The sequence below is a fragment of the Canis lupus genome, chromosome 32 (assembly GCF_003254725.2).
Source record: "Canis lupus dingo isolate Sandy chromosome 32, ASM325472v2, whole genome shotgun sequence".
NCBI lineage: Eukaryota > Metazoa > Chordata > Mammalia > Carnivora > Canidae > Canis > Canis lupus.
Window position 1 is genome coordinate 21,667,494 of NC_064274.1, and position 26,224 is coordinate 21,693,717.

Genomic DNA, 26,224 nt, shown 5'->3' on the forward strand with positions numbered 1-26,224 from the left:
AGTGACATGTTACCTCACACTTGTCAAAATGGCTAAAATCAACAACACAAGAAACAACAGGTGTTGGAAAAGATGTGGAGAAAGGGGAACTCTCTTACACTGTTGGTGGGAACACAAACTGGTGCAGCCACTCTGGAAAACAGTATGAAGTTTCTTCAAAAAGTTAAAAATAGGGATCCCTGGGTGGCGCAGCGGTTTGGCGCCTGCCTTTGGCCCAGGGCGCGATCCTGGAGACCCGGGATCGAGTCCCACATTGGGCTCCCGGTGCATGGAGCCTGCTTCTCCCTCTGCCTGTGTCTCTGCCTCTCTCTCTCTCTCTCTCTCTCTCTCTCTGTGTGACTATCATAAATAAATAAAAATTAAAAAAAAAAGATCTTTAAAAAAAAAATAGAACTACTCTACCATCCAGCAATCACCCTACTAGGTATTTACCCAAAGGACACAAAAATACCTATTCAAAGGGATGTGTGCACCCTGATGTTAGTAGAAGCATTATTTACAATAGCCAAATTATGGAAATAGCCAAGTCAAGTGTCCACTGATTGATGAATGGACAAAAAAAGTGGTACACACACACACACGCAGAGAGAGAGAGAGAGAGAGAGAGAGAGAGAGAGAGGAACATTACTCGGCCATAAAAAAGAATGAAATCTTGCCATTTGTAATGATGTGGATGGAGCTGGAGAGTGTCCTGCTAAGCAAAATAAGTTAGTCAGAGAAACAAAAATACCATATGATTTTAGTCATATGTGGAATATAAGAAACAAAACAAATGAGCAACGGGGAAAAAAGAGAGATAAAGAGAACCAAACTAAGAAACAGACCTTTGATGTTTACTGGAAGGGAGGGAGTGGGGGGAAATAAGTGATGGAGATTAAAGAGTGTACTTCTTGTGATGAGCGCCGGGATACATGGAAGTGTTGAATCACTATATCGTATACCTGAAACTAACATAACTGTATGTTAACTAACTGAAATTTTAATGAAAATTTAAAAAAATAAATTATTCCTTTTGTTAGTGAAAGTGAGTCACTTCCATTCCATCTTGGGGTACCTAGCCCCACTTTTTTTATATTTCTTCCATTCAGTTTGCCTGAAGATTAGCCATGTAACCAGAGTCATGGAGTAAGAGATGAATCTTTCCAATTATTGAGATATGAAGAGGTGTCTAGCAGTGATGTTCTAATGCATTTCTCAGGAAAGAAGACATTAGTTCTTTAATGAAATCCAAGGGGAACATAAATACAAAGTATTTATTGGATGAGTAGATAATTTCTAAAAATTAAAATTATTTATACCCTACCAAAGTTTGCTTCTCCCTATATGACTCAGCAAACATTTTAGGTTAGGTGCACTTGTTAGGTACCAGGGATGGTTCTAGGCTTCACAGGTATACAATCATTTTGTTCTTATAACAGCCCTATAAGATAGGAACTATTATTATACACCATTGGCATATGGAGCACAGAGAGATTCAGTTACTTGTCCAAGACCTCACAGCTGGTAAAGAGCAGAACTGTGATTTAACCCAGGAGTCTCCCTCTAGAGTTCAAGTGTGTACCTACCCTGTACTCTGCTAGCTACCTGGGGTCCAGTCTGAGTCTCTAATCCTGGAAATGCATTCCCCCTACACACTCGGGTTCAACATTTCATTGCAGCCTCATATACTCTACTCTTCAGAACAATACCCTTCCTGTTCCTATAGCGTGCACACTCTGAACACACCAACATTCAACTCTTTCAGTTCCTCTGCTCTCATTCTTCCCTCTGCCTTCTGTCCAAAGGAATCATAGCAAGCCCAGCTCCCAACACATTTCCTGTGTATGGAAGCTGCCAGCTGCTGAGACACCTGCTTCCCAAGCACACTTTTTACCATACCACCCACTTGGGATTTAATCATATCAACTTGAGGGACCGCCTTTCTCCATTGTCTCATGTTATTTAAAAAAATTACTTTCATTATGTAAATATCTTATTTTCCCAAATAGTGTGAGCTTCTCAAGCTCAGCACTATGTATCCTCCATGCAGGCGTGATGTTCGGTAACTACTGAGCTGTTCCCTATGGATGTCAGTGCATTTGTAACTTTCTGGATGTTCAAATTGCTTTCAGGATGGCCAAAGAGCCATTTGAAGTAGATTTCAGTCAGATCCTGAGGAACAAATCCGTTTACTCCCCCTTCATGGCCCGATGCTTTTATTCTTCCCTCCAAAGCAAAACAAAACAAAAATAAAGGGGCAAAAAATAAAGGCTAGATTGACTTTGCCACAAAGGAAGAAAAGTAATATTTTTTAAGCACTATCTTTTTTAAATGTTTGCAAAAACCCTGACATGGAAGGGTTTTCTCTGTTAGAAAAAATAATCATTGAGGAAAATGAGGATCTCAAAGGGAATAAGTTACTGGGGACTGGTATGCTAACTTGATGGCTCAAGAGCAGAGTTCTCTACTTAGGGACATCAACCTTCTTGCTTCTTTCCAAGTGGTCATACTGTGGTTGTCAGTGAACTGTAGTCCAGAGCAGTGGTTCCCAAAATTGTGTGCATGAGCGTCACTGGGCAGGCTTGTAAAACACATGCCACCCACACCTGCCCATTTCAGATTGACCTGAGGTAAGCAGAGGATTTGCATTGAAAAGAGGTGACATTTGCCGATACTGTTGATGTGGAGGCTACACTTTGAGATCCTCACTCAAGAGAAGGAAGAAGAGACTTAAAATCAGTTAAAACATTGATCTCTCCTAATGTTTATAAACTCTGCGTGTGTGAATGTGTGTGTGTGTGTCTGTAAAAGTACAAAAGTTTGTAGTTTCTACAATGAAATATGTTTCAGCAAATCATTAAGCCCCTCTCCCCTCTCCATCTTTAGGATAATTTTAAACATGTACTAAAATGTGAAGTTTCTAGATGGCATATTTGCATGTTTGGAGGTAGCAGAGTTGGGGGATATAGGAGTTAGGAGAACATCTCAAAATAGCACATGTCACAAGTTTTAGGAGTGTTCTTGGCCTTTTTATTCAGTAATTCCACTTAGAGGGCTTGGGTTTAATCTCAAGGAAATAATCAGAGATGCTTGGAAAAATTTGTGTTCAAAGATGTTCATTGAAGCATCATTTTTATAGCCTAAAACTATAAAAACGAAATACTTAAAATATGAGATTAACTTTTGATATAGCCATAACAGGAAGATACAGCTGTTAAAAATTAGCCCTCTAAAAAAAATTAGCCCTCTAAGAATATGGGAAGATAAGGAGGTAGGTTTATAATTTTATGAAGCAAAAAAGGAGACTATAAAATAGCATGCAAAGTACCAAGCATACTTACGAGTATTTATTTCTAGAGGGCAATTTGTGTAGCAGGTACCTCTGAGTGATTACAAATTTTCCCAACTGTTCAGTTTCTAGAATATTCTAACATTTTCTAAATTTCCTTCAAAGAACATGCTTTATTTTTATAAATAGTACATGTCCCAGTGAAGGGTTTGAGAATTTTTAAGCAACCTGTAGAGCAGGTGAGGTTGAATTTTTCAGAAGCAGAAATGCTGCAATGAAGATGCATATTGTAGTAGATTATTTCTTGAATGCTGACCTCAGGCTAGAGGTAATATATACTACCTCTATATAATTCTCACATTATAATAATATGTATAATCCAATAATGTTATTCTGCAATACTGTATTTCTGCTGTGTTTGCATGTGTATATATATATGTATATAATAAAACCTGTTATTATTCTGTATCTGGTAGCACTGAAGTACACAAGCCTTCAGAGAGGAATACACCCAAGGGACAATCTGTGGATTGAGGTTGTAACTTCAAGGGGCAAAAAGAAATATCAGTTTTGGCTGTGTCACACCACTTCTGTTGGATAAACTTCCTCTTGAAGGGCTTTGGCCAGGCTGCTTCTCTCTCTACCCTCTAGTGTAGCTATACCCCCTGCACAACTGTGCACTTTCTTCACTTTTGGTCTCCTGCTACTGCTCTGGTTTTCCTGATTTTCTTCACACCTAGCCCTCTGCTCCTTGCCTGCCCCACGCTGGGTCGTTGACATGGATCTCTTCTTTGTGGCTGTTAGCCAGTTTCCTCTTTCATTCTCCATGCCTTTGACAAGGCTTAGATAGAGAGCTTCATCAGCATATCAGGCATTCTCACCATATTTAAAGGCTTCCTGAAACCCTAACCTCTTCAGGAATCACAGCACCTGGCATAGAGTAGGCATTCATTCATTCCTAAAGGACATCGATCCCCTCCACACTAGAAATGCAACAGTGATTTCTGCCCTAGGAGACTCCAACATCTACCCAACACACACAAGAAAGCATGCTTTTTGTACAGACTATCCTCACTCTAGATTTTTTCTAGAATCTTCAACTGAGCTTATTCTAACCTGAGAACCAACTTTAGAATTCTTTAAAAGAAAGCATCTGTTTAAAAATTCACTTTAATGAGGATGCTGCCTTTAAAACATGTCTCTGTCAAGAAAGGTGGGATCTATGTTCCAGCCCATTGAATCTGGATTCTGTGTTTGTCAAATAAAGTATGGAGAAAGTGATGCCATGTCACTTTATAAATTTTGGCCTTGAGAACTGGAAGCATCTGATACTGTGTGTTGGCATATTCATTTCTGGAAGTCAGCCACCATGTTTTGAGGAAGCCCAAGCAGCCCATGGAGAGGCCCAGCTGAAGAGGAACCAAGGCCCCAGCTGAACACCAAGCTGATAGCATCAGCTTTCCAGTCATATGAGTAAGCCATCTGGGAAGTAGATCCTCCAGTCCCTAGTTGAGCTGTTGTGTGAAGCAGACCCAGACCTTCCATGCTGAGCCCTGCTCGACAGATGCATGAGCTAAGCAAAAGGTGTTCATGACTTTTAAGCCACTGTTTGTGGATGGATTGTTACCTAGCAATACCCAACTAGAACAAGGGGCGTACTTGGTAATGAGATGAGGTCTTCTGCACATATCATAGTGGGACCGCATTAGCAGGGCTCCATTAGGTGGCTAATTGGCTCTCTGTAAGAAATAACAGGATAAGGATACTGGAGGATTCTAAGCCAGCAAGCTGAGGAACAGAGGAAGCAAAGGCTGAAGGAAGGGAGAGGGTTGTGGCAATACGGGGCGTGGCTGAAGCACAAATGAACTCAACAGCCTGTGAAATTACCTGATGCCAGAGATACCAGAGATGATCTAGAGCAGGGATATCAGGGGTTCAAGTCTAAGGTGTCTGCTAAGGCAGCTGGATGCCATGTGATGAAGCACCTGCTGATCTCCATCCCATGCACCCTAAACTTCTCCGTAAATCCTGCTGTACATATAGTTTCGAGTCTGGAATACTCAGGTTTTGATGGGTGTACTGCCTCAAAGTTTGTGGAGCTATGCCATACAGAGTAACACAATGAACATTTGAAGCAAAATGGAGACTCTGCAATTTGAGAATTCACTGGAAACAGGAGCTGGAAGCCAGAGATGACTCGGGGAAATATAAGGTTTGTATCTGTTTTCAACTCTTTCTCTCCCCATAACTCTAACCCCTAGACACATGTGAGGGATCCTGGGTATCTCTCTTTGTGGGATGTGGGCTCAAATCTTTTTGGGGCTTTGATCTCAAGGATTATAGGGACTTCAGTTGACTGGTGGTTGACTTAAGGGACACGTTACAGCATTGATTCTCATCGTGCACTAAATCTCCAAAATGTACACCTCTCATATTTGTGCTTTAAAGGGGATTAGCACAATTACTTTCCCAGGAGTCCGTGTGAACCCTTGGGGATACTCATCTAGGCTGCTCTTTGGTGTCACTGGAGCATCACACACTTTGGTAGGTGCACCTCACAATGCTACCTAGTGATGCAGGCAGTTAGAGTCCTTTTGTTGTCAGGGGAAATACTCTGGTACAGGGAAAGAGCCAGGCCAGCCTTCAATCCCTAGAACTGAAAGATAACAAATTTGTGTTGTCGTAAGCCACGACGTTTGTGGTGACCGCAGCAATCAGAAATTAATACAACCTGGACATGAACCATTATGATAGAGGATTTTAGTAAAGTGAGGGATTTCAATTAGAATAAAGAAGAAAATGAACATGTCCACAGTTTGTTTTTTGAGTTAAAATAGAGACAAACAATGCATGTTTTCTTCGCAGTTATTTTTACTGGAAAAACAACAACAAAACTTTTTTTTTTTTTTCAAAAGAGTCAAAATAAAAGACCATTACACAAGATTGCACAATCACTTACGAATGCCGCAGTTAAAGGTAAGTAGGCCAGTCTCACAGAGTCCTTGTCTAAGTGGTTTTCTCCATCTGCAATACATCGATAACGTAATTCTCAGAGCTGCTGAGCTGATTTCACAGTCCCGCTGGCCAAGCTCACTGTGTCTTGTAATTGAATCAGACCTCAGGTAGGAACTTTTCCACCAAGATTTCTGTCTTGAGAGCAGTTTTAATGTTCACATTCTTCCATTTACCTCTGGCTTTTTTCCTAGTCAGGGGTACAATTCGGCATTACCCAATGTCTTTCTCCATTTACCACACGATTTCCTCTCCTCTGCTTGGGACATAACTTCCACAGTCTTCACATTCTTTTCAACCACCACTGTCTTCACTATACGATAATATGACTTACACGTAAATATAGAAAACTACATTCTTAAAGAGGGAGAAAAAGGACCACCTGCTAGAAAACAGATCTGGGTAGGATAGGTAATTTCAGGGAGCCCCGACAAGGACTCTGCCAGTAACACTAGCTTGTAAAAAGCAATTATGAACCTTTAAAAAAAAAATCAAATCAAACGTGTAGTGTGTGTGTGTGTTATTCTGCACCATTTTGAATTCAATAGGAATAAATCTAATAATACGCTCTAGTTGCAACACGAAACAAGAATGTTAACAGCTTACAAACACTGCTGTGAACGTTCAGTTCTCTTCTGAGACATGGGGCATACAAATGAGTTCAATTTTCAGAATCATTCTCTGGGCCTTGTAGTCACACGTGCCACAGATGGATATGTTTTCTTTCCAGAGAATCAGAGTCTGCAATTCTGATTAGATTCAAGCTCAAGGTAACAGTTTAGCAAATGCTTCATGCTTTATTAATGATTTTATGCACCTGTGAGGTCTACTCAGGACCCAGAAGTGGTTAAGGATATAGAAACAGTCTCTGGAAAATATATCTCATATCTATCTATATATCTTAGAAATTATGAAAAAGCCTAACGTAGTTTATGAATTTGATTTTTATAAGTAGTTTTCTAAAACAAGCCTACACAAAATTTTTCCCCATCAACAGTACTGATAAAATACAGGGCACCTTTTTCTTTCAAGTATTTGGGTAAAATAGCATACCCTGAGAATTTGGGGTGCAAACCGACACCTTGTAAACTGTAGAATGAAACTCCTCAAGCACCACGTAGGAAAATGTATATACCATGATGGTTTTTAAACACAGAGACTATTACTGACTGCGTTTTCTTGTGCACATATATATATACTTATGAAATTATAGTCAATCTACTTAAGAATCAATACTGTCCTGCAGTCCAAAGTATTATTTCAGGTAGCATGAGCATTCAATTTGTAGCAAACACAGACTTTCATTTCTATGAAGTATGAAAATAATTAAAATGCATGAAGTCTCTTTAAGAGGCAAGAATGATGAAGTCAAATCTGAAATTAAGAAATTTATATCACTAGATATTTCCTAGTGTTATAAGGCTAAGTTTGAAATGTGTGTTAACATTTGAGATTTGTCATAAAGCTGTCAAAGTGTAATTTGGTTTAGCTTATTTCCTCAATGGTATATAGAGAGCCACATACACGCAAACGTATAAAGACATATACAGACATACAGAGAGCCCATATATTAAGTCACTAACTGCATATTTGGGCTTCATTCAACCCTGAGGGCAATTTCAGTGAGTGCTTTTAAGAAAATATATTCTGGGAGATTGAAGTTTTCATACTGGTTACAAATGTGTTCAGTTTTTCAGAAACAATGCAAATAAAGAGTATGTCAACCTTACCATTTAACCAACGGAGAAAGAGGAAATGGGTCAAGGTTTCTACAGACAATGCCCCATGGTTCCTCTGGAAAACTGATTCACACATGTAACCCTGAAAAGAAATGGCAAAAACCAGACTCTACAATTCTAGTTCGATTCCAGCTTGAGGCACTGTTTAGGAAATGCCTCATGCTTTATCAACAGTTTTATGTACATAAAACTTTATAAAAATGTAGTTCAGTAGCTAAAGGGACAGTGTTGGGTGATAGTTTTATGGATAAGAAGGCTTCATAGATTCTTGTTTTATTCCACCTATCTTTGGTTGAAACAGGAAGGACATAACCACTTCATTCAAATAGCAAGGCAATCTCAAGAAATAATAAAACACTGAAAATGAGGATTTAGATTGACCTCATGTCTTTAAAAATGTTCCTATCACTTGAGGTAGTAAATGGCCAGCAGCATTGGTTTGGTTTTTTTGGTTTGATGAGATAAAGAACCATAAAATTGTCAATAAACACTGGTATTCATAGAATATTATTTTTAAAGTTATTTTTTTAATCCCTTGGACATTTACTATGTACTTGATAACTTCTTAGAGGATGTGGCCTCTCTGGTGGAACCAACAAGTGAAAAGTTCTCTTTTCTTTCCTAGTTTCTGTACTAGTTTACCTAAGTTTGAGAACTTAAGGCTCAGATCTGCTGGTGATAAATAGTGATAAATAGCTTATGGGGTCCCCAGGTCCTTGGTAGCTAAGAACTCTACCACATTTTCTAGGGAAGGAGATATCTCTCTTTTTAAAGACCTTGCAAGCAGTTGACTACTCAATATGATCACTGATTATGATCACTCAATATGGGCATGATTAGCCTTTTCCTAAAAGTCACACATGGTTTTAAAATAGTCTTTGTCGATTCTGGTACTATCTCCACCCAAATCCTAGATCAGTTTTGCCAGATGTGTTCAAACACTTGAGAATTCATGGTGCTGCTTTGAGTATTACAGGTTTGAGATCTTTGAAATTGACTTTACCTTCTTTTTTCAATATTCAATGACCTCATGCCCAGCCAATCTCTGGATAATGAGGAGCAACTGGTGCTGTAAGAGAAGCTCTCCAGTGGTGAAAAATTAAGTCAATTCTAGGGCAGAGCTGCTGCTGTACCTGGGTAAGAAGACCTCTGTGGCCAAGGAATTACGCTTTTCCCAATATGGTACAAGAGCATCGTGTCTATGGCCAGGGACTGTTTTATATTTTATGCTTCATTTCATCACTTATCAGTGCATTGATTGAATTGTGACCAGGGCTGGCTATTCCTCCCTCAAACCTTTTCTTCTACCTAACAGTATTTCTTTTTAGAGCAAGATCCCTTTAAGGAAGATGCTAAAAGTGAAATTGAATTATTTTTCCTAAAGGAGTCTGAGATAGGAAGCCTAAGTACAAAGTAATGAGATTATATAAATCATATAAAAATTAGTCTCAGGTTTTTACTCATATCTTCAGTTATGAATAGCATAAAATGCTATGGCTTCAAGAAAAAATTTTAAATAGAAACCAAGACCAATGATCATCAAAATCTAAATTAAGGATCTAAAAAAATTTACCAGGATGCCTTATCTTTGAACAAGTCAATAGATAAGAGGAGATTCCTTAAAGAAAGCCTGGGAGAACCTTCAAGTTATTTTCTTTTAAAAGTAAGGACTATCTATTCCAAAGTATCGTTTGTTGGATATATGTCAACACACTTATTAATGATGACAATCTAAATATTTATCTGTTCAATCAGCTCTTCAAGATTCACTGTGAACACTCACTAAAATAACCTTCAGAATTGAGTTACGACTGAGGCAATATTGAAAGTCGCTGAAACATTCTGTGATTTGGATTCTTGACATCTCTTAAGCCCATAAGGAGCAAGTATGGCTGGGCTGGAGAGCATCAGAGCCACGGAATCAGTTTACATTCCACTCTACTGCCCCATATAGGCCACTCCTCAAACTCCAAACAATCTGTGAGAGAGGAGCATGCAACTATGCAGGAAGGGAATCACTAAAGAAGACCAAAAAAAGGCTATCCACTCATCATAAAGATCAGATTCCTGGAGGAAAATAGGCATGTTATACCTTTCTGAGACTAAGAACTTAACTTTAAACGCAATCGCTGGCTCTTTGCTATTTCAAGCCATTCTATCTTAAGGCAACAGATAGTGTCACGGCATTGTACAAATGGGAAAATCAAAACAAAGCCCAAGAGTCAAAGCCACTATCTTTCACAATCCCATTTGAAATCATGCTAAACCCAATAAAACATGTAGACCGGAACCAAGGGAATGACCAGGCTTGGCTGGTATATAATTCAAAATGTAGACCCACCATATTTAAAATCGAACATGTGTTACAGCTCTGGAAGCTAATCCTCACGTATTCTGAGAACCTCCAAGGAGATCTGTGATCCAGATTATTGATCTGCCGGCGTGGTTTACAACAGAACCAACCTCATTCTGCCGTATGTTTTGATTGAGCTTTGAAAACCCTTAAGGGATGGCTTGCCTAGTCACAGGGACAGGAGGGAAAGATGAAGAGAAAGCCTATATTCTGTTTTAAAGTATAAAAAGAACCCGCTTTACAGGGGAAAACTGCAACCATTCACTCAGCTTAGTAACACTAAAATAACACAAACTGTCTTTAACAGGGTTGTTCAGGAAAATATAGAAACTTACACACTTGGTTTATAAGAAGCAAAAACTAAGAATAACACATGTAGAGGAAGTTTTTCAGCTGAATTCTTAGTGCTGTTACAACGCAACCTTCAGATTACAGAATAGTCCATCTTCTGTCTTGCTCCTATAAACAAACATAGTCAAGGAAAAGATCATTAGTTCTAAAAGTAAATTTCACTTTTCAAGAAGCAAGGAAAATGTCAAGATACATTTTATTTGACTATTTGGCTAATTTCAACATTGATAATGAGGAAGTTCCCATCTCAAACTGTGTTTGGGAAATGTGTTTCTAAACGTACTTAGACATTATACTGACTTCAAGAAAGTGCCCAGAGTGGAACCTTTCTTTGAGACTTGAATTAAATCCAATCAACTGTTCAAAAATGATTTTATTTTTTATTTATTTATTTATTTTTTAAAATGTGACATTTTTTTTGGTTGTCTTTTTTTTCTTTTTTTTTTTTTTATTTATGATAGTCACAGAGAGAGAGAGAGAGGCAGAGACATAGGCAGAGGGAGAAACAGGCTCCATGCACCGGGAGCCCGACAGTGGGACTCGATCTCAGGTCTCCAGGATCGCGCCCTTATCCAAAGGCAGGCGCTAAACCGCTGCGCCACCCAGGGATCCCCTCAAAAATGACTTTAGAGTTAAATGTTTAGGTTCATTAAATCATCCGTAGCAGAGATAAAAGTGTAATAGATATGTTCCTAAAACATCATGCAGAAATGATATTTAAGCTAAAGAGAAATATTTGAAATTTACCATGAGTTAGTGATCTCGTTGAAAAACTAAACTCTATACTGAGAATTCTTATAAGTGAATGAGCACTACTTAAGTTACAAAGAATTTCATACAGTGCATTTTGACTAAAATGAGATACATTGATTAGAGCCTTTAACTTAGTTAAATCCATTCTATCACAAGCATTGACAAATTCAAAAGCCTACTGAAAATGAGCCCTTTCTGCCAATCTTTCTATATATATACAGGATATCTACTAAAACTTTGCCTAAAAAAACATTTTTTTTAACATTTGGGAGTTGATATTTGAACACAATATTATGAAGACAGAAATAGAGTGGCCTACAGGTAAAATTTGTTAGGGATTAAGAAGACTCTGTCATGTGAAAAATAACCTCTGGGAAGTATCAAATAACAGCTATCTAATCAATTATATGCAATCAGAGTAGCTCGGCAAGGGATATTTTAATCCTGTCATCTAAAAATTGGCCTGCATTAAACATGTAAGAAAAAAAAGTCTATAAGGATAATTATGATTATTGGGACACCTGGGTGGCTCAGTCCATTTAGTATCTGCCTTTGGTTGAGTTCATGATCCCAGGGCAGTGGGATTGAGCCTCCAGCCCCATGTGGGGCTCCTTGCTCAGTGGGAGCCTCCTTCTCCCTCTCCCTCTCCCCCTCTCCACCATGCTCTCTTTCAGGTATGCACACTCTTTCTCTCAAATAAATAAATAAAATCTTAAAAAAAAAGAATAATTATGATTTCATAGGTATATATCTCATGGTTTTGTTTGTTTGTTTGTTTTATTCTTTTGTATTTTATATTGAGGAATGACCTTCAAGATGAAAGGGGCTGTGGTAGGTTTGGAGACTTCTCATTTGCTAAATTTAAGTTTTTGAACCTTAAGACATATAAAGCATCAACAGGAAAAGAAAATAGAATTAGAAGGGGAGGAGAAGAAAATAGAAGACTTAGAAGAGTTATTTCAGATTCAGGGACCCAAGGATCTGACAACAAGTCAGGCTGACTCCATTATAAGGCAAGATTTTGCAAAGATGCCCTGAGCAGATGAGAAGGATACAGGGTGGTAGTGGGGGCGGGGAGGGTGCAGACAGTGGTGGGGAGCAGTGGGAAGCCTACTATAAGACAGTGAGAACAGTCTGAGAAATGAAGGAGAAATCTATTTATACAATCTATTGGGAACATTTTTAGGGATCCATGAACTGGATATCACCTTTTCATTCATTCACAGGACACTGGTTCTGCTTACATTAACTTCAGAGGAATTTGACTTGAAATTTTGAAAGTCATGAAGTTGCTCTGACTCCTATTAAGGAGAAAATAACAAAACCCACCAGTTTTGCCTATCAGAGGATCATGAAGAAGTCAGTAAAGATGAGAGGGATGACTATACTATGTCACCAGGCAGTTTGCCTGCATGACTTCCCATGATTATAGGATCAGAACACATGACAGAGTTCAGCAGGGATGCTTGGTCAGATTTTCCCTTGCTCCACACAGACCTGTGCCCAGACAGAGAGGAAAATCACTACATGCAGCTGGAAAGCTATATCCAGAGTTGTATGACATTCTGGAAGGCCTTGGTACTAGAGTATCCTGACCTATGGCCAACTGGCCTGCCCCAAGAGATAAGCCAGCTTGAAGGGGCCACAGGGCTCTGGGTATTGCCTTCAGTTTGGGGAAATATAAAGCACTCCCTGATGCTGCCCTGGAAATCTGCATAGATAAGGGCCACTCTTCTGCTCTGGGAGGGGCCCCTTCATGCCCCTGTTCTGAGGCATGCAGGAAGAGGTTCTAGTCTCCAAGGGAGATTGAACTCTATGTGCCATGAGCTGTTATGTCTTTTTTTAATGTTTTTTTTTTTTAAGATTTTATTTATTTATTCATGAACGACACAGAGAAAGGCAGAGACATAGGCAGAGGGAGAAGCAGGCTCCCTGCGGGGAGCCTGATGTGGGACTCGATCCCAGGACCCCAGGATCACAACCTGAGCTGAAGGCAGACACTCAACCACTGAGTCACTCAGGCATCCCTGTAATGGTTTTATAAGTCAGTCTTCACAACACTCCTACCAGGTATTTCCATTTTACAGTTGAAGAGACCAAGGCCCAGAGAAGATACGTCGGTTGTCCAAAGTAATACAAGCATTTGAATTTGAGCCAGGGCTGCCCGACTGCAAGGGTGCACATACTTGGCCTTTAGTCCTTCAACTACAGTGTATGAACCCCATCCCCAGCCCTCCCACCCCCGCCCCCCGCCAATGGAGAGCCACAGCCACCCTGAGAAGTTCTGAACTGCCTTTTATTCTCTTCAAGGCATAAGATGTTCTAATAACCAAGGACAGCTAACTTTTATAATCAAGAGCAAAACACACATGGAGACTTAGTATATGCTAGATGTTGCCAGATTCAGGGTTAGTTTGTCACCTGATTCTCTTCCCCCTTTGCCTAGGTAAGGTAAGAGGGACAATTCGCAACAGGAAACCAAGGCTTGGAGGCCAGAAAGAAAAGAAGCATGCGTACAGGGGTCTCCTGTGAGAGCATGGCCACAGAGCTTGAGGGCCTGGATTGCAGGTGATCTGATTGTCTGGGACAAGTGATCTTTCCATTTGTCAAAGATGAATGAAAAACAGTACCTACTTACTTTAAGAATCAAATGGCATGGTATTAAGTCTTGAAATATAATAAATTATGAATACACATTAGCTATTATTTTTCATTTATTGTTAAGTTTGTAGAAGGTAGAGAAGAAAATACAAAGGCTATCCAATCATGGAGAAAGGCACTCAAGAATAAGCTGGAGGGAAGCCACAGTCTCAAGAAAAAGGGGCAGCCCGGGTGGCTCAGCAGTTTAGTGCCGCCTTCAGCCCAGGGTGTGATCCTGGAGTCCCGGGATTGAGTCCCACGTTGGGCTCCCTGCATGGAGCCTGCTGCTCCCTCTGCCTGTGTCTCTGCCTCTTTCTCTCTCTCTCTGTGTCTTTCATGAATAAATGAATAAAATCATTTTTAAAAAAAGGAAGGAAAGATGAAAAAGACATCAGGAAGATAGTAAAATAAAAGAGCAGCTAGAGACAATAATGGAGAGAGGAAGCCACAACTGAGTTAGGGGAAAAAAACAGAAATAAGCAAATTGATTCAGGAATGTAATTATAGAATGAACTACAAATGAAATGTGGCACTTGCAGCCCCAAGTCCTGCCACCAGGTCTCTGCACAAAGGTACAAAGAATGTGCAGGTGAGGGAGCACCTGTCCTTTAGGCTGACCAGTGGGTGACAAAAAAAAAAAAAAAAAGATGAGGATGGGGGAAGAAGCAAAGTGGAACATCACACTAAGTCCACCAAAATCGAATGGGAAAATGGGAAAAGAGAGACCGTAAAAGGGAATGAAATCACCAAACAAAAACCAAAAATGCAGAAAATGGTAAAAATTAAATTCTCAAACCAACGGTAAGGGAAGAAAGGGGTGGGGAATGAGTGAGTAGGACAGACACCAGGAAGGAGGGCCACCAAAGAAGAATTGCCTGAGGGAGAAAAAGAGAAGGCGATAGGAAGAGCAGGTGAGAAACCAATGGGGAAGAGATTGTAGTTTAGGATCATTCTGGTTTTTAGTCCCAACTCTGCCCTCAGGGACACTGTGATACTTAAGGATCACTTAACCTCTCTCTGATTCCCAATTTCCTCCTCCAATTTTTTTTTTAAAGATTGTATTTATTTATTCTTGAGAATCACAGCCATAGGCTGAGGGAGAAGCAGGCTCTCTGCAGGGAGCCCTGTGTGGGACTTGATCCCAGGACCCCAGGATCACAACCTGAGCCAGAGGCAGACACTCAACCACTGAGCCACCCAGGTGCCCCTCCTCCTGCAATTTTAACCCAAGGGACAGGGTGTGATGATCTGAGGAGCCCTCAAGGGCCTCCTTAGAGCTCTACAAAAGTAGCTGCCCCTGTTTCCAACCCCCCTCTCTCTCCACTTCAGCTTCTGCTGTGTGTGGCTCCATTGAGGGGGTGGAAAGAAGCCGGAGGATGTGGAAGCAAGAAGAAAAGAGAGACCAAAGTGTAGGAGCCACGTAAAGTGCACTCAGAAATGAAAAGACAAATGGATCAAGTCCTCTAGGGGAAAAAAAAACAACAGACATCCAATAAAACAAAACAATTGCATGACTTTTTGTGACATAAGTGTGGTTGCCAATTAAAGTTTTCTTTTGTTTTCATTACCTATTTCTTTTATCTTTATGCCCCCATGAATGGCATTTGTGATCAAGTCTCAATAGAAGTTTTAAAGCAAAAATATGGCTTTCTAAGAGGATAGGCAGGAGAAAGCATGAGCGTGAATATGTCAGGGAGGGAAAAATAACAGCTCTGTGTGTCGGACGATAGAAAACTGAACCCAAAATAATCTCATCAGGAAAAGCATCAAAGATTCTGTAACGTTCAAACCAAAAGTCAACAAACAACAAAAGCCTAGAATAGAAAAGTTGTGACAGAAAAGGAGAATATGTGGAGTTTTGCAACTGGTGTGCCTAGCACAGTGGTGTTTCTCGAGTAGGCTCCCCTTGTGACCACTGGCCACTCGGCCACTGGCTGTGAACTGCCTCCTCCATTTACCACAATGTGTGACATCATTACTAGGAAAGGATAAAGTAAATAATATTGCTAGTTATCTTCTTAGCTAGGCTGTGACATGACAAAGTGAGAAATGCTGCCACATTGACCACAGGAAGGCGAGAAGCAAGAAAGACCCACCTGTGAAAGCAGAACCAAAGGGAAATTCATAACCTAATAATCAGAGAGAGATCATGGCAGCTGGTTCTGCTCAGATATACACAGGGGGAGAAAGCAAAGCTCCCTGTTACAATGTGTAGCTAAAAATAGACAATGAAATTATTATTTGAGCTGGAAGGAATCTTAAAGGTTAAGACAGGACTTGAATCCTGGTCTCGCAGTTCTGCGTGAACGGGTCTGTCCTCCAGCTGGAGTGCAGGCTCTCGGCCTGTGGGACCATACCAAGTCACATGGGTGTTGCCAGCCTCACGGCAGAGTACACTGTGGCTGGTGGAGTGTAAACAGGTAATTCATGTTCTTTGGATGAATGAAGGAATGAGTGTGTTCTGTTCAAATATTCATTTTATACAAATGTCCGGAGAGGCACAGAGTAGAGTCCAGGTGTCCTGGCTGCCAATACCAAGCTCATTATGTTTCTTTGCCATCCTTCCTTTGTTCTAGGCCTCCGACCTATGAGGGCACAGTGTGAGGGGCACAAAGAGCCCCTTCTGCAGGTCCTGGCTTATCTCATTCCCTGGGATCTCGGCAAAGCCATTCCATTCTAAGCCGTAGTTTTCTTCTCTGTGAAATATTGTGATTGGATCAAATCACTGTTGTGACTTCTTAGTTGAAAAGGGCACACAAACTCCTACTCTATCTCAAGGAAAATCTTTGAAGTCAGTTTGGGTTTTATAGGAAATCTTGAACTGAAGCCAGCTTCCAAGACTTCTCATCCCAACCATCCATATGAGCATCCATTGATCAATGAGTGTGTTTAGTGTAATTTTTTAAAACATATCTGTGCAATATTTACAATTTTTGTCATATAGGACAAAGAACCGCACACTTCTTTTTTATGTATCTGACTTTCTCTGGAAAGCAGCATAGAACTTTCAGGAAGGTAAGTTTTGAAGGATTCTAGTTAGTTATCTGAGTTTGGATATTAGAGTTTTGTCTGTATACAAAATGCTAATTGTTAGTTCCTAACTAGTCTTCTTCACTTGAGAAGCCAGCTTCTGCACTTCTATCTTTAGGGCTGTGGACTAAAATAAAAGAGTGTACTTTCAAAAGGGAAAAACTTAAAAAAAATTACCGTTCAAATCTCGAACACTAAAAATTTGGATTTATATCTGTGTCTGATGGAAACAACTCCATGCCTAATCTCTCCAGACTCAGCAGATGGGAGAAAAGCCAAACGCAGCTGCTAGAGGGACACCAGGCAAGCGTGTGCCCGGTTGCTCCCTCCTCTGTGCCCTGTCCTCTCTTCCCCTTGCTTCTGCACCTCCAGGGCTCACACAAAGGCCTCACAGGATTAGCTGCCCCAAAATAGCTTTAGGTAAACATACCACCTGTCCAGAAGATTAAAACATTTTTGCTTAGAGGCTACTCTTTTCTTTCTGCAGAACTAAGTGTCTAATTCTGAGCCTCTTCCATATGCATACTGGATTTTTTACATTGAATAAAAGATGTAATAAATTTGCCTTTAATCCCCACACTCCCTCTTTGTGATTATCATACACTGTCTGTTGCAATCTCTTAGAAAGGAAGAATTCCAATTATCTATTTCTAGAGTGCAAGGAAAATGAGGCTTGTGCTCTCACCTGAACTTTTAGAGAAAGACCCAAGGATTTTTGAACAGTGACCGAAAGTCTAGAAGTCTAATAAACACAGCGCATAGTAACAGTCCCTGAAATTGAAAAAGGTTTCCTACTTTGCAATATACTATTATGTCATCTGACATTCAGGTAAATTGTGAGGAGTGGATATTATTGACACATGAGTGTCATGAGTGCTAGAGAGTTTGCATGTCCAAGAACACATGGCTGGTGAGGAGAGCAGGCTGTGTTTCTAATTCAAAGCTCCCACTTCCCTAATTTAAGGCTCTGCCATTGCACAAAGAAACGATGTTCTTCTGTTCCTTTTCAGTTCAGAAAAGAGAAAAATGGTTTATTCCTTTCATACAGGCAGAGAAAGGGTTTCTTTCCTCTCCATCTCCCTTCTTGGTTCAGCACGATCTTGCCAAAAAGTGAAAGTCCTAGAAGCGTCCATGGTGCCAACATATTCTATCTAAGCTGAAGAGAACAGGGGGGGAAATGAGAGGGCAAATTTGTCCGTACGCTGCGGGCACCTTTGTGATCCTATCTGAAGGCCCCCTTGTCTTATTGTGTATTTGACCTGAAGTTTCCTGGTTCAGACAAGCCAAACTCACTTCTTTTCATGTTCCATGGACTGTATTTACAGCAAGGATTCTGGTCTGTGAATGTGGATTAATTAGGGTGTTAGGAATCTATTTTATTTGATTTCGTTCAAAGGGGGCAAGTGTAGGTTGATTATTTTCCAAAGGGTGAGAATGCAGATATGAAAAGGAGTGTCTTAAACAGGGATCAGCAGCCGAACACAGTGGACATGGTCTGCTCAGCAGCCCATCCAAGGAGCCATTGCAGCTGGAGGACCGCCCCCTTTTCAGTGTGTGTGTGTGTGTGCGTGTAAGTGTGTGTGTATGTGTGTGTGTGTGTGTAAGGTATATTAAACTATATTGAACTCGCCCTAGGAAAAAGTACTCTAATTATCCAGAAACAGAAAAACAAGAACTTAAAAAAACATAGTCCCTTTGTGTAAGAAATGTCAAAAGACAGAAGAAGTGGCCGAGGGAGAGAAGGCTTTCTACAAAATTTTAGAAAACCTCCTAACAAGAAAATGCCTGCGTGATTCTCCCTCCTTGTGAGGTGGAATTAGATTAACGGTGTTCCCAGTGATCCCTCGGGATATTCAGGCCTTCTGTCACTGGGGCTGCCAGGAGTAGAGTGAAGCTCACTGCACCAAATCCAGACCGGGTTTTCAGCTCATTCCCTGCCAACCTTCACCAAAGGCTAACCTGAGGAATCCAAGGTTCACTTCCCTCCTACTTGCTGGCTGGTGAGAAAAAAATACTCAGGCAGTTTGAAAAGGTCAATGGGGGAAAGGCTGAGGAGTGGGAAGAAGAGGAAACTTGGTAAGAAAATTAGCTCCTTAATCATTGGGATGGGGTTTTGTTCTGTTCTTCCAAAATGCCCCTTTCTACAGACAGTCTCTTCCGCCACTGCAAACACAAAGCAATAGGATTGCTCTTAATCCCTTGAAACTGATTATCAAAGTAAAATTCACTCACCAGCAGCTGCTCCATTCTGCTTTCTGGTGACTGCTCATCATCTGTGTTCTACCACAAAGCTCATGGTGGTGCCGTCAAAGGAGGGGGGGGCTATGATCCTTGGCCCCAGGGGTTGCGAAGTGATGCTGATGACAGGCTTGCCGTGCAGCTGGGCGAAGCCTTTGGCCCCCACGAGCTGGGATGTGGCTGCTGGGGCCGAGGAGGAAGAGGAGGCAGGAGACTGACCAGAGGCCATGAAGTATGGGGCCTCAGTGAATGTCGCAGCTGCCTCTTTGCTGGGGGGCTCTGCCGCCATGGAGGAGAGCTCGCTAGCCCCTGGAGTGTGAGCAATTGGCGTGGGCTGCAGGGCACTGGTGGGCAGCACCGTGGGCAGAAACCCAGGGTAGATCATGTAGGTGGGTCCATAGGCCCCAGGACTCAGGGCCAAGGGAGGCACAGGGAGGGACATGGGAGCCACAGCCTGCTGCTGGGAGGTCATGGGCACGTCCACATACTGCCCTGTCTCAGGGTCAAAAAGTCTTCGGGTCATGGGCTGTACTGGCGTGTCCACCAGATAGTACTGGCCGGTCGTCACATCCAGGAGCATCTTGCGCTGGGTCTGCTGGGGCTGCGGCTGCTGGAAGGGGTCTGCAGGGACGGGGGCTGGGGCTGCCGGTGCTGGGGCAGGCATGCTGGGTGGGGAGAAGCAGAGGACCTGGGGCTGAGCTCCCTGCAGGGTGAACGGCAGTGGCTGCTGATGGTAGATGGCAGTGGGCAGATGCTCAGGGCTCTGTGGCCCTGCGGGGGCAGCTACTGTCTCCCTGGGGTTGTCCGGTTTGGTACGCCAAGCTGGCCGGCTGGCTCCACTGACCTGAGAACCTTTGGGACTGCTGGGGACCTGACTGCGGGCGCTCAGAGGGGGCAAGCTGCAGAGAGTGGCCCCTGAGGAGGCTGGGGGCCCCTCCCTCCCAGCCCCGGGCCTGCCAGGAAGCTCTCCGGCTGCAGAGCTTCCTTTGAGAGGGATGGACAGGTAATTCTCACAGTCACTATTGTTCTTTTCCAAATTGCTGCCGTTTTTCCTATTGGTCACCTCCTCGGGAGGTGGCCGCGTGGCCGGAGAGATCTTGAGGGACCGGAGTCCCTGTGATTTGATGCCCTTGGCTGCTGAAGGACTCTCTGGAGAAGGCCCTTGGGGGAACTTGCCAGCGACACCCCCAGTTTTCTGGGTGCTGCTGGCACTCACTGTGAACACGCTGCGGTTACTGGGGAGTGGTGGGAGGGGCTGCAGGGGCTGGGTTCTCTCCACATCCTTGTGGACGGGGGGGATATAGAGGGATCGAGGCCTTTCCCTGGCCAGGTTCTCAAAGGCAGCCGCCCGGGCAGACACGCTGTCCGCGCTCGGGTTGGAGTTTCTCCGCTGCAGACGTTCCCCGGGGCCCCCGCGCAGCACCACACCGCCCTTGTTTCCCGGGCCCCGCTCCTCTGGCTCACCCAGTCGTCTGGTCAGCTTGTCTGGGTCCCCCTCAGCACCCGAAGCCCCTTCCCTCTCCTCGCTGGCAATGAGCGACAGGACATGGCTGTCCATCATCATGGGCAAGGGGTCACTTTTGCGCTTCCACTCATTCCTGTTGAAGCTGTACAGCTCTTCCATGGACCTCACGGCGGCAGTCAGCTTCTCCAGGGCATTCCGAGATGGCTTGGAGGCTTTCCCTTCCTCCTTGACCTCCTCCTCCTTGGCCTTCTCTGGGGTCTTCTGGGCAGAAGCCTTAGAGACGATCTTGAGCACAGGCAGGTAGGAGCCCTGCTCAGGCTTATTGGGGGCGATGGTGGCCACGGGCAGTCTGCCCGACGCCCTGTGAACCAAGACTGTCCCTTCGGGTGAGGACGAATTCAAGAACCTGCCGCTGCCACCTCTGCCCACGTTCTCCCTCGGCTCTCGGTCCATGCTATCTTTGCTATCTTCTCTCTGGTTCACCACCGCCTGGCACGTAATCACTATGGGGGAAAGGGATCTGGATCCGCCCCCCGCAGCAGCCAGCTGCCTGGGTTTGGGCCCGGTCAGCCCCTGCTCTGGGGTGACACTGCCCTTGTCGCTGCTGTCCCCCGACCCTTTGATTAGCTTCCTGACATCTCTCACCTGGTGGAGGGGGCCTTGGGCCTTGGACTTGTCTCTGACGTCTCTCACCTGGAACTGGGGCACTTTTTCCAGGTTGTCTCCCCGGAAGAGCTTCTGCTGCTGCGCCCTGCTGTTGTCCTCGACGGTCTTGAAGAGGTTAGAGGCGCTGCCACCGGCCAGCTTGGGCGTGAGCAATTTGGCAATGTTGAAGTCGGAGCTTGGCTGCTGCACACTCCCCAGGCGGATCTTGATTTCGGGAGCCTTGGGCCGGATCACCGCGGTGGAGGCGGCTTGGGCAGCGGGGTACTTGGTAGCCTGCTTCCCCGGCTGCTTGTCCTTGGGGGTCTGCTGGATGTTGGGGACGAAGAGGCGCGACATGATGGTGGACTTGCTGGCAGAGATCTCTCCGAGATCCGCCCTCCAGTCGCCCCCTTTGGGAAGCTTCAGCTTCCCGACGGGGGCTTTCTCTTCCCTCTTCTCGGCCTCCTTCTCCTTCCAGGACCGGAATGCGCTGTTCTGACTACGGAGGAAGATGCCTTTGACCGTCTCTGATGCACTCTTTTTAATCTCACAGACTTCTTCGGTGTGTCCGTCCGCGAAATTTCGGCAGGAGACCGCATGGCTCTCCCGCGGAGCGCTGGCTTTGAACACGGGCGATTTGGGCTCGGCCGCGGGGCCCTCCGCGCCTGCATCGGACGCGCTGACCACCGTGTACTCGGAGCCCGCCTCGGAGTGGCGGGAACTCTGCCTCTGCAGGCCCCGCTCCCGCTGCTGCCTGTCCCCCCGCGCCGGGCCCTCCGGCTCCTTGCAGGTGCCGGAGAGGTTATGCTGGGATGTGTCCGTGACTTCCCCCCTCTCCATCTTGAACTCGTGTTCCCGCTGCATCTTCTTGGAGATGACATTCTTGAGCAGACTGGAAGCAAACTTGGACTTCTTCTGGGGGCCGTCGGCGCGGGAGGCAGGCTTGCTGCTCTCAGAGGCCTCGGAGCCATCGTCCGTGTACACCGAGCCGGGGCCCTTGCCGGAGACTCTGGCGGTCCTGCAGGGCCCCGTGGCCGAGCTGGCTTTGCTCTCGCTGCGAAAATTCAGGGGCTCGAGGAGGGTGACCACGCGGGAGCCCGTCTGGACCTGCTTCTGGAAGCACAGGGGCGTCTCCACGTGTTTGATCTCCCCCTCGACTTTGCTGACCACGAACTCCAAGGCTTTGGTCTGGGACTTCTTGGCCTGGATGTAGAGCTGGTCTGCGGCGGTCCTGGCCCCGCCGCCCTTCCTCAGACCTGCGGCCACCGAGGCCGCACTGCTCCGGAGGAGGCTCTGCTCCACCCGGGCTCCAACACCTCCGCATTTCAAGTCCAGGAAGGTCGACCACCGCCCGAAGCCGACTTCGGAGAGTGTGGAGGACTCCCGGGAGCTGATGTTCAGGGCCTCAAAGTAGGGGTAGGCAAGGCTCCGGAAGGCCCGGGAGGTCAGGTTGCGCACCTCCTTGTCCGCATCGTCCAGTTCACTTACGGCACTGGAGGCCCCGCTGGAGTAGTCCACCAGCTCCTTCGCCCGGATGGCCCCGCACCGGGTTTGCAGGCGAGCAGGGACAGCGATGAATTTCTTTGCATGGTCCTGAGCCACGGCTGCAGCCGGGTCTTGCTTCAGTGAACTTGAATTGTGTTCAGCAGCTGTAGAGACGCGGAGGCTCATGTCGCCTTCATGCTTGGCAGCATAAATAATGTTTTGCTTTGCACGCACGTTGCTAGGCTCATTTATAGCCCGGGAAGTCGGTTTGATTGATAGGAGGATCTGGCTTGCTGCACTCCCACAGCTGCTTGCGGCGGTGGCGGCGGCTGCCCGGGAAGCTGCCTCCGGGGGCTCCAGCAAGGGCTCACTCGGACTGGCAGTGCCAGGCCCAGCGGGTGGGGGCGTGGGGTCACTGTCAGAGGGGCCGCTGCCCACTTCCGTGCTGCTGGTGTGGCGACCGCTGCTGTCCGCGCCGGGGCGGGCGGGGTCACTGCTGGTGGGGCTCGGAGTCTGGGTGGCATTGGTGCTGGGAGTGGTGCTGAGGTAGCAGCTGTTGTCGTCGTCCTCCTCCTCCTCCTCCGTCGGGGTGGTGACGTCCCCTGGGGTCTCGTCGCTGCCACCAAAGGAAGCGTAGTCCACGAATGAGTAGATCACGTTGTTGTCCTCGAAGTCCCAGCGGGAGGCCAGTCCCACATCAAAATCCATGTCCTGCTCCACCTCACTCAGCTGGATCTCGTGGGTGGTGATGTAGTGAGCCTCCTCATTCCTGGGGGGGTCCCTGCTGCCCTGCGACTTGGCGATAATGTCCCTACACTCTGTGCCATCTCCCCCTCCTCCCCCCCCGTCTTCCTGCCCCTCCTCCTCCTCCCCCTCCTCCTCCTCCCCTGGGCTGGCAGCTCACTGCGCTCTCACCACTGTCACTCTCAAAGCCTAAAGACGAAGACGAGGTGGCCAGGCCCCCTGTGGACGTGGTGGTGTCATCCGTCTTGGAAAGGCCACCTTCTGCTTTGTCCACTGGGGAAGAGGAGGAGGAGGAGGACGAGGAGAAGTTGCGGCCGCCGGCCGTGCCGGGGAGCTGGCATCTGGAGAGTTCCGAGGAGGCAGGCTTCTTCGGGGGGGCCCGAGCCCGGCTCTCTTGACCGCTGGGTTCATCCTGGGCTTCCTCCCTGCGACCCCCCGGGGCGCCCTGCTCCCCGGGGCGGTGCTCCGGGGCGGGTCTCGGGGTGCGGGGACTGTGCCCCCGGGCCGCGGCGGAAGCGCACATCTCCACGTATTTGGCTTCTGGCTGGGAGGAGGCCGCTGGCCCGCGGCCGGGTGGTGGCCGCAGCTGCTGCCGCCGCGGCTCCTGGCTGTCCCGAGCCGCGCTCACCCGGCCGCCCCCCTCGCTCAGTCGGGCCCGGGGACCCCGCTCAGGGGTGGCGGCTTCCATCCTGGGCCCGCGCCTGAGGTGCAGCGACAGGAAGAGGCAGCGGGAGGCGGCGGGGCCGGGCCCGAGGGGCTGCAGAGTGGCCCTAGGCAGGCCCCCACGTGCCCCGACTGCGCCCAGGGCTGGAGGCACCGCGGCGCGCGCGGCCACCACCTGCCAGCTCTTCAGCCCCGGTGGCGGTGGCGGGGCCGGGACGAGCCTGAGGGAGGTGGGAAGGCTCCCGGATGCAGTGGCAGAGGTGGCCGGGGGCCCGGGGGCTGCTGCTCGGGCCGAGACCGTGGCCAGCTTCCCGCGGCTGAGCTGCTCCGTGCAGTTGTCTGCCTGGCACCGTCGGCGGCCGCGAGGAGTCTGAATGCCATCGGCCACGGAAGGAGCAGCATCTGCAGGTCGACCCAGGGACTTCCAGAAATGAAAGGAAAGCATGTGCTGTTTCTTGTGAAGCCTGTCGTCCCTTTCCTGGATGGGGCGAGAGTGGGTCACGTCATTCCAGAAATATTTTTAGTGTCTATTCCCTAGTCATACTGAAACCGCACTTGAGGGTAGAGAGAAGAGGCTCTGAACAGACAAGGTGGAGAGTGGAGGGTGGAGGGTGGAGGGGGGCATGGGGGTTCTCACTCAAATCAACCACATGCCCTGCGGAATCTCGTAGAGAGAGGTCGAGCAGGTATGAAAGGTTTCTTTACTCGCTGCCATCATTCACTGCCACGTCTGATCGAATGGGTTCTCCCCCTTGTTCTTAAATAAAATCCAAATTCTGCTAGTGCGTTTCAAACGAATTCAGGACAATCCAGAAAGATTTCAAAATCTCTCCTGGGCATATGGTAGGCTTTACGCTTGCCTCAAAAATCTCTGCATTTTCTTTTTCCTTCATCTCAAATCAGATGAGATCTGGTAATAAAACTTTTCGGAGGAATAAAATATTCCATCCCCTTTTCTCCAAAGTTACACTCTATAAAACGCAATCTGTCTCAAAATAGAATCCCTTCTAGGATCCTTACCGTATTGACTGGAAGTATGAAGGGGCAATTTTCAAAGACTTCAGACGTAACACTTTAAATAAACTTTTACATAGAGTCACTAAAAAGGAGCACATGGGGTCAAAATGAACACTACTTCAAATCCCTACAGTATCCAATCGATCTCAAAAAAAGAAGAAGAAGAAAAGTTCCGTAAACTTCTAAAACTGTGGCAAGACCATAAACCTTCAATTAAATATAGCCTGAGCTGCAGCCTCATGATTCGGTTTCGCTGGCTGAGTTCCAGACCTGCAGGGCGTGGAGTCAAAAGGCACAAAAGAACAACGAATACACTTACCCTTCATGAGTACAGTGCAGCTTGGAGGGAGGTTCAGAGAGGAAATGTGACCCGCTGGCATGCCCCATGGACACGAAGCCAAAGTCCTAGTTCACTGGCTCCGAGGTACATCCATTTCAGATAATTTAGTAGTTACGCAAGTGAACTTGCCAGGCACCCCACGATGGGGGTTCTGTGCTGGCCACCCTCAGAACAGGTCCTTGGGTGCTATCAGTGGAGAACCACGACACTTGGTTTTGGTGAGATCTGGCCCTCACCACCTGCCAGGCCCAGTTTCACCACTATACATAGTCTATGTGTCACTTATGCCGACTGAATAAAGCACTATTTTAAACATCCACATTTGTGGGGAACAAAAATAACATCATCACCCATCCCCTTCCAACATGAATGCCACCCCCGCACAGAAAAATGTTCCTTCCTCTGGATAGGCGTGGGGTAGGTATGGAGTGGGAGCCCCTAACGACTGAAGAGTTTACCTTCCCCTACTCAAGATACAGAG

General features: G+C 45.7%; 1 protein-coding gene across 1 annotated transcript; it reads right to left on the reverse strand.

The window, feature by feature from the left end:
- Positions 1-6,121: 6,121 nt before the first annotated feature.
- C32H4orf54 (chromosome 32 C4orf54 homolog) lies at positions 6,122-26,022 on the reverse strand. The gene is given in 4 exon segments (XM_025423459.3): positions 6,122-10,831; positions 19,379-23,828; positions 23,830-24,864; positions 25,723-26,022. Coding segments are annotated over 2 exon segments (5,415 nt in total). The 5' UTR covers positions 24,832-24,864; positions 25,723-26,022; the 3' UTR covers positions 6,122-10,831; positions 19,379-19,415.
- Positions 26,023-26,224: the final 202 nt, after the last annotated feature.